The sequence below is a fragment of the Diprion similis genome, chromosome 2 (assembly GCF_021155765.1).
Source record: "Diprion similis isolate iyDipSimi1 chromosome 2, iyDipSimi1.1, whole genome shotgun sequence".
NCBI classification, from domain to species: Eukaryota; Metazoa; Arthropoda; class Insecta; order Hymenoptera; family Diprionidae; genus Diprion; species Diprion similis.
In genome coordinates, this window is record NC_060106.1 from 9,827,901 (window position 1) to 9,836,882 (window position 8,982).

Genomic DNA, 8,982 nt, shown 5'->3' on the forward strand with positions numbered 1-8,982 from the left:
GGGGGGCGGAGGGCGGCAGGGACGGCATGGCAAGGCGTGGGCGCGTCCCCTCGGCCCGCTCACTCTCTCGCTCTCTTTCGCTCTGTCTCTGTCTTTCTCTCTCTCTCTTTCTCTCGCCGTGTGGGGGGTGTCGTCCCCCCCGACAGGGCTTTGCCCCCGGCCCATCGTCGAGTTTCCAGTCCCCCGCTGATATCGGGCGCGGAACGTTGAGGGAGCCTCTGCGTGCCCCGAGCTTCGCACTCGTATACCCTGCACGCTAAGGCAACGGTGCCCTCGGATTGTGCCGGGTTTAGTCAGCCCAGTGCACCGACCCGGATCGTCGCCGTTTCGCGCGAGGAGGAAGAACCGCGAGAACCGGAAGGAGTTGGAGGAACCGGCTGGAGGGAGGCCGAAGAAGGAACTCTTCGGGGTCGTGATCGGAGAGGTAGGCCTGCACGCACGTATTTCCATCCTTATAACCCTGTTAGGGATAATTCACCTGCCTCGCGGCTCTCGCGGCAATTCGCCAGATACCGCCTCTAGACGTACGTCTACGAACGCTGACCGTCCGGGGGTATAAATAGACGCGGTTGTGTCCCGGGGCGAGGAAAGGGGGGCACTCGGATACTTCGAACCGTCTTGTGTCGTCGGTCGATTATTCCTAGACCCGACGACCGTCGCCGCGCACATTAGGCGTGGATATTCGCGAGGCTTCGGGGGCGGGCGAAAATTCAAACGCAACTCGCGAGCTTGCAATCTTTCGGTCTCGATGAGCTTTTCTCGCCCGCCACCTTCGGCCGGCTTGACGTTTTAACGGAGAACTCGCGATCCCCGCTGCTGACGCAATTCGCCAACCTCTTCACCGCCTCCCCCGTCCCAACATATTGATCTCGATTTCCTCGTAAAGCTTCCGCGATGAAGGCTCACTCCGGTTACTCCCATGTTCGTTCACGCCGAGGCGACCGGGTTCGGGCTAATTGGTGCGTCAAGGCACTTGCCGTTGTTTTTCAAAATCGCGGAGATTACACCGAGGTTGAAAATTCGGGGAAGAACCTCGGTCGCAGATATCTGGAGGCGTCGCCGAGGCGAGGCGAGGCGAGGCCAGGCCGGGCGCTTGTATTTTTACTTTCACGCAGCTTTCAAACCCTCGGCAACACGGGACGGCAGCTCTCGTTGCATGGGGCCGCGGACAAATTATGGATCGACTTCGGCTTCTTCCTCTGCGCATGACACGTGGTCCTCCTCGACCCCCGCCGAGGTTGGATACAAACGCTACGCGTATCCGCGGCGTCGTGGATACCAAGAATGTCGCTGCGAAGACGAGGCCGAGGATAGAACCGACTTTTCACCTTCCTGTTCGAATATTTATTCACACGATCAGCGGAGAAGCTTTTGGAAGTCTAGGATACGTTCCTGCTGCACCGTCTCTCGTACGATTCGATCGAGTTTCAAAATTTCAGAATTAATAACGTATAGCGTGTGTTACTATGCAATTTTACACCGCACGAAATTTGCTGCAGGATTGCTATACACGTTACAATATGTATAATGCCATCGATAATGTACTAATCTAACCGCGCCCAGCTCGAAACGCGCGTTGGAAAGTCTAATTTTGGAAAGGAAACTGGAGAGCTATTTCCGATCATTTTTTATGTGAAAACCTCACTCGAGTCTTTCCTTGGTCGTCATCGTTTGCGAGACAAATTCCCTTAGCTACGAGTAAGCATCGCATCGGATAGCTTCGATCAATATTCGTTTTGGCGGGCCGTCAAATGTTGCACATGTTTTCAAGCAGTTACCAATTCACTAATAATACTAACTCGATTGACCCACGAAAGTATAAAGAAACACTCGTTATTTATTATCTATCGCAATATTTGCCAATTACAAACATGAATCGAATCGTTAAACCCACCACCCGAACGCCAAATGAGCTTTGTAAACAGAACTCGTGTATGTAGTTACCTCCAGCACCTTCAACCTTTTTTTCAGCCCGATAACAACCGACGCGCAAAAAGGCTAGCCATCGTTTGTTCAACGCCATAGATATGCCGCAGCATGGCTGCAAGCTCGCGCATTATTCGCTATACGCGTGCGAATTCGGTTCCATATATTACAATATTTTTAACGAAGAGTAGCGTACTGATTACGCGTTAATCTTGCGGTTATTGGCATTGCAGAAGCTTCTACCTGCTGGCTTACGGAAAAATAGCCCAAGTCGCAACGATGGGGGACAAGACTTTCAACCTTACCTGGAACAACCACCTGGCCAACCTCTCAGGCCTGTTTGAGGGGCTCTACAGAAGCGGATCCCTCACAGACACGACACTGGCTTGCCAAGGCGGCATGCTCAGGGCGCACAGACTGGTGCTGGCCGCCTGCAGTCCCTACTTCGAGAGGGTCTTCAAGGAGCACTACGGCGACCAGCCGATCCTCATTCTGAAAGGTATGTTATACAAATATAATAATAAGTATAAAGAATTGTGTCTAATTTGTGAAACCGATTCAGGTGTCGCAGTCGAGGAGATGGAATGCCTCCTGGACTTCATGTACAGGGGCTCGATCGACGTCGCCGAGGAGCATCTGGCGTCCCTTATCAAGACCGCTACGGACCTCGAAATCCGGGGACTTTCCGCGGACCACAAAAACGACGGCGCCTATCAACCCCACACTGTCAAAGCTTCCTGCACGACGCAGAACAGGGTTGAGCGGTGTCAGATAGAGGCGAGGGTCCAGGCCATCGAACGGAGGAAAGGAAAAGCCGCGGGAACCGCGGGAGCCTCCTCCGATGGGTATCAGCAGAAGCAAAAAGACGAGGACGTTAAGCTCGAGGAAATCGAGGACGATCCGATGGTCGTCGAGGCCGAGGAGAACTTCGAGTCGTCGATGGATACGCCTGACGAGCAAATCGTGAGTGTTGCCTTACCACTTGCTTCCAACGGTCAAATTGCAGGTCGCTGTACCGACTTGTCTGTTTCCATTAATTCACCAGAGACGAATCCCACCGCCGATGTACAAGCGCGAGACGAGGTACAAAGGCCAAAAACGAGTCCCCGTTGGTCGCGTGCCCAGGAACGCCGACGTTCTCGACATAAAGATAAAGGACTGCGTCTCGCTGAAGAATTCACCCGGAGAAGACCTCTTCGAGGAGAGCATGTCCCTGCCTGTCGTCAAAGAGGAACCCTCCTTCGGCAGTTGTCCCGACCCCACCGTACCCACTGTTCAGCTGAATGAGGAGCCCTTCGAGCAGGATCAAGATCTCGATAATTTGGTAAGCCATTGATAGATACGTACCGAATAACTCAAGGAATAACTCTCCTTCGTAGAGTTTCAATCGAACTTCCTTGTAAGATCAGTTTGTATACCAAAGTTTCTAGACGTTGCTAAGGATCGTTAAAATTCGCACGACACCAGCTACAACGTATAATCACCAATGACTTTTACCCAGGGATCAACCAGCGGGGCTGGTTCAACGGAGACGACGTCAAAGTCTCACTCGACTTCTGCGAAGTCCGAGGTGACGGGGAGGAGGGTCAGCTCCAAAGAGCACAAGGCACAGTACAAGCCGTTTTCATGCGACCTCTGCACCCTGGCATTTACGAGGGCGTCTCACCTCGCGCGTCACAGGCGTGTCCACACCGGCGAACGTCCCTTCGCCTGCACCCTTTGCCCGAGGATGTTCGCGAGGCAGGACAAACTGAAGCAGCACCTCGACTCTCACTTGCAATGGCCAAAGCGACGATCCCTCGGGCATAATCTGAGCGGGCACTCGGTCGGGGGGAACGACGGAAGCTGCCCGCCGACGAAAGGCAGACGCGGAAGACCGCGGAAGGTGACTTGCTGCAGCTGACCAGCTTAACTTCTCAGCCGTGTAAATTCAACTTGCAGCTTTGAACAACACTAATCGTGTATCATCTCGTAGTTGGTTAATTTCTGCGACGGATAGAATTTTGTTTAATTTTTTTCTTTTCCCGATTTGTCGCGCATGTCGGTAGATTTTTGTTTTTAATTTCATTTAGTGCGTGGGTGTGTGTTTATTTTTTTGTTTTTCCATCTTATGTATATACCCTAGAGAGTAGATTGATATTCTTCCAGCTGCAGATCGATCGATCAAGACTTTTCTAACACTTGGGTTTTCTCACATCAGATATCTTCCGAGCAGTCCGCGATGGAGGAGATCCTCAAATTCGGAGAGTTCAGTTCTTTGCTTAACAAATCTCAGAACAGTGAGAGCAATGCTGAAGGCGAGGGTGGTTTGACATGCGTCAAGGACGAGGCGTCGCTTTACAAGGACGTTGATTGCAGCTACGGTTGTCAAGTGGAAAACGGACACGATGTTCAATGAAACAGCGATACTCCCTCCATCTCAAGTCCTAAAACTCCGCCATAAAGTCACTTATACTTTTCAACCATGCGATTCGAATATTTTTCTATGATATACATATTTCTATATTATAATGAAAATCTGTGCCCCATCCCCGTGAACTTTCGTTCAGGGATAATTGCACGGAAGTAATATATGATTCAGGGCGTCTAGCGCTCAGAGAATTTCGGGAAACAAGGAACATTCAAGGAATTTGAGTTATCTGGAAAACTGGGGGAATTCTATGTGATTTATGGAATTTTCAAACTTTTACCTCCGTTCGAAATTATTCTTCATTTCAGTTTTTAGCTCAGAGAAAAATCTGAAATCTTCTTTTGAAAATCGGAATCCTTAAAATATTCTGAATTCTCCGGCTGCTAAGCACCTTGAATCGATCCAACGATTACACCGCGATATACGTATTGAACCTAAACAAGTGAAAACAAAGAAAAAAAAAACTGATGAAACAAAGTTAGAATAATATCGACCAACTAACAGTTTTTTATACTTAAGACTGCACATTATAGGCTCAACTGAAATACGAGCTAAAAGTAGTTTTTCAATATTTTTTCATACACAATATTGTAACATATTATATACGTAAAGTACAAATATTAATATTCATACCGACTTACATACACACTTGGCATCGTGTCCACGCGTTGTAAAAGCTACAATTGAAATTAATCATTTCACGGCAAGACCGTGATCTGATCTTGATTTATCGCAGTGTCCCTATTTGTTCGTGGGTAGTTGAATTTCGCGCCTGCAAACCCGTAGAATTTTTTCTCTCCAAATATCGGTAATGTTCCATAAATTTTATTCTATCCTTCATTTCTCCTAATTTTTAACTCTCCCGTAATCTACGCCACCAAGCCAATGCAGAGGATTTGAAAAATCGCTTATATTTGAATGATTTATGGTTTATCACTATACATTTACCTACGCACCGCACGAAAATCGAGTTATAAATATACTTGATTATAAAACTTGTATTTATTGTTGCTGTATAAAGTTCGTTCTGTTTGTTCATTATTGTTGTTTAATTTCAATGTTAACGTGCTTGATTAATCTTTATGAGCATGATATACGCATATTATAGGTACAACGTGTATACCGTACATACGTATGTATATCACATGACGTGCAATCTTTTAGTGTTCATTACTTTAAAAAAAAATATATATATATTATTATTATTATTATTATTATTATTGATAAACAATATGCATTTGTGTGCTTAGGGTATACAACGTACGATTATTAACGCATAATTATATTCTGAATCGTAATTATACGGATCTGTGCAATCTTAATTTATGTTTTACGAGAACTTCAATATGCAACGCGGTCGTCCTTGAGTCAATCTTCTATTCATTAACAAAGAACCACAAACATCTCGAGAAATTGTGTGAACGAATTACTAATACTAGAATGGCTAATATATGTATATAACAATGATTATTATTGTAATAAAAAGAAGTCTCGACTACTAACCGCTTATATGAACTTCCGTATTTCTTCCTTTCATCTTTATTTCATGTAATATATTATTGACATACAGTATATTTTTACAAATATTTCCATTATAGATAGGTTTTTCTTTATTTGGGTGAAAAACGAACTCGATAGGAAATACCTAAAATATTGACCAAAAACAAGTGAAACTATTTCAACAAAGAAATACGACGTTAGGTACTAAAACGTTTTTTGTACAATTGAGGCTCGCCAAACAACCGGTTAAATTCCTAATTTCCGTTTTATCGATATACTGAGTTATTTGTTACCTTTTTCACAATATATGATTTATACGTGTATCTACTCATCTCTTTGACGAGGCACATGCAAATTGATTATAATGAAGTGCAATTACGACATAGAAAGCAATATTGCTAACAGCAATTTCTCCTCGCATATCATATATTTATCTAATGAGTCATAATTAACTCAATCTAAATCTTATACAACGTAGAGGATCCATATTTGTCTATTCTCGCGAGAGGCCAGAGAGCAGCCTCGGAATTTGCTGTAGCGAACGGTATTCTCGGTTGGCAACAACAATTTCCAATTTTAAACAAAATTATGTTTGGGGCTCATTCGTATAACTTCTCGGTGGCCTCTCAACGCTTCGCATAACTTTATAATTTATTCATTTAATTAACCACAGATCGATAATCTTAAAATTATAACTTACGAACTTACTTACGTATTCGAAATTCGTACTAATTGTTACTACACCTTATAATTTTATCAAAGCTTAACACGACATCGCAGTTACGTTGTTATGGTCAATTTATCGTCAATTTTTATTATTTGGTAAAGAATTTTTGATTTCGTAAGAAATGAAATACTCGTTCATAAACAGATCTCAGTTACCTTGGAAAAGTCTTTTCTGTCTTTCGACGGAACGAGACTATATTCTGATGTAATTTGCTACTTGGAAGTTGTATAATTTGATACGACACCACCGGTGAGAATTAAAACAATTTATTATTACCAGTTTGTAAATCATTGAAATCGATTTGTCTTCCGATGTGAACTCGGATGTGGATCCTAGATCACCGTTTAACAGGACCGAATAATTACTCCTTTTAAATGTCTTCTTTACTGACAACATAACTTTCCAATTCATTTATTATTTCTTGGGTGTTTCCGTTCTCAGATAAAGTATAAAACTATCGCCAAATAACTGGGCGTAGGCATCTGGCGAGGAACGCAACTTCGCTAGACGAAAATTGCACGCATTTCTAGGCGACAGATATCAATAAGCACATCTACGTGTATAGCTCAAGGTTCATAGTCACACGAAAATCAGTCAACCCAAATTGCCTGGCGAGCCCAATTTTAATCATAAAACGGTTTTTGCACCTAACGCCGCGTCTCGTCTTAACGCGGGTTGTTAATCAACCTGTACTTCCACGTCGTTTTAGACGCCCGAAATTTCAAGCCATTTTTTCTCACTTAATGCAAAAAATGATTTTGCTTCACGCTTATTGTACGTTATACATTTGTATATGTTTGTATGCATAATATAGACAGGTACGCGCTTAGCTCACAATTGACAAGTTTATCATATAATTATTTATATCCTCCCGCAAATCAGATTCAATCTAATTTATGCGACTGGTAAGTGAATAATAATTAATATACTATCAATTACTGTGAGTATTACTTCACCGTTCTTTTCTTTTCCCTTCTATTCTCTTACACCATTGCTTTATTTTCCTTTTTCTTCGTTTACTTTTATTATACTTTAAAAATTTCTTCACCTATCAACAGTGATTTATAGTTCTATGAATCATGTAACATACTCTATATCACGCTTTCGTCAAGCATGTTAAATCTGTTAAGTCGTTTATGAAAATGACGCACGTTCAACATCGATATTGTACAATAAACATTTTACATCTAAACGGCAAATATTTTATTATTATGTCCCTATAATATATATACTTATTTCTGTGTCCATGTATAATAATAATAATAATAATCATAATTTGTGTATATGGATGTATACAATATAGATTTATGTTCGTATAAATAATCTGCATTTCCATTACACGCAATTATCTATCTATATATATATTCAAAATTTCAAAAATTAAATAAAAATTCACAAGGAATTATTACTTTATCAAATACGGAATCCGCGTTCCTCAATATGTAATAAAAGTTCCAATGAAAATGAAGTAACAGGCAGGGAAAAGAAAAATTCACCTTGCCGATTGATCAGGCATCGGTGAAAAAGAGACAACTGGAATACGAGCCGCAAAATGAGCCCATTCTAGATGACACCGGAAACGATGTTTGTTACTGAATACTATATTGGCCAGGCGTCACGCGTTCCGCCGAAGCGTTTATTATTAGTCTAGGTGTAGGAAACGTACAGCTGTATGACTATGAAGTATCGGCAACAGAACAACTGAGGTTTGTCTATAATAGAGTAAATACAACGAAAGAATGCCTCAGTCTGTGTGTAAAGAACGTTCGTCTTGGACACACGTGTCCCCCTAAATACGGCAGAAAATTGTTGACGAGTGACGATTTAGAACGGGCTCGAATGCGTAAGCATATTCACAAGTGAGAAGAATTTATATAAAATCTATAACATTATACACGTAGGTATATCTCTATTATAGAGAGAGCAAGGCTGAACGTTGCATTTATCCGTGTTGTTTTGATTTTGCTTGATTTTAGTTTTTTCTTCTTTCAATTTCATTTGTAATACTTTTGATTCTGGTAAGTAAAATTGAATATTGTAAACTACAAGTCGACACATTTTGGGACTTATATTATACTACATTTTGACGGTTCAGGTATGAAGTAAATTTGCGAAATCGAAAGCGATTCGCAGTTTATCGACCGCCGGGATTCCCCTGGTAACACATTAGTCCCGAAAAAAAGGAACCTTTTGTATCGTACGATGGAGTAAGTATTCTGGAGGAAATTCTAATTCCATAAATAAATCCCACAATAAGCATGACTCGTGACAGCTAGCCCTGCTCCCCGTCTCGACGTTCCCTTATAGCGTAGTAAGTACATACATATTGTCAACACTGATATATAATGTATATGAATACCCTTATCAACACTTTGTAATGTATCTCTCTCTCTCTATATATATATATATATATATATAT

General features: G+C 42.5%; 1 protein-coding gene across 2 annotated transcripts; it reads left to right on the plus strand.

The window, feature by feature from the left end:
- The first annotated feature begins 124 nt into the window (after positions 1-124).
- LOC124416665 (sal-like protein 1) lies at positions 125-5,834 on the plus strand. Of its 2 annotated transcripts, none has more exons than XM_046897935.1 (6): positions 125-424; positions 2,160-2,425; positions 2,489-2,889; positions 2,972-3,250; positions 3,428-3,850; positions 4,127-4,260. In XM_046897935.1, the coding sequence occupies exons 2-5, from the start codon at positions 2,206-2,208 to the stop codon at positions 3,827-3,829; spliced, it is 1,302 nt and encodes a 433-aa protein (XP_046753891.1). In that variant the 5' UTR covers positions 125-424; positions 2,160-2,205; the 3' UTR covers positions 3,830-3,850; positions 4,127-4,260. The 2 variants fall into 2 exon arrangements, with proteins under 2 accessions (XP_046753891.1, XP_046753890.1); XM_046897934.1 differs by having other exon boundaries at positions 127-424; positions 3,428-3,811; positions 4,127-5,834.
- The last annotated feature ends 3,148 nt before the right edge of the window (positions 5,835-8,982 follow it).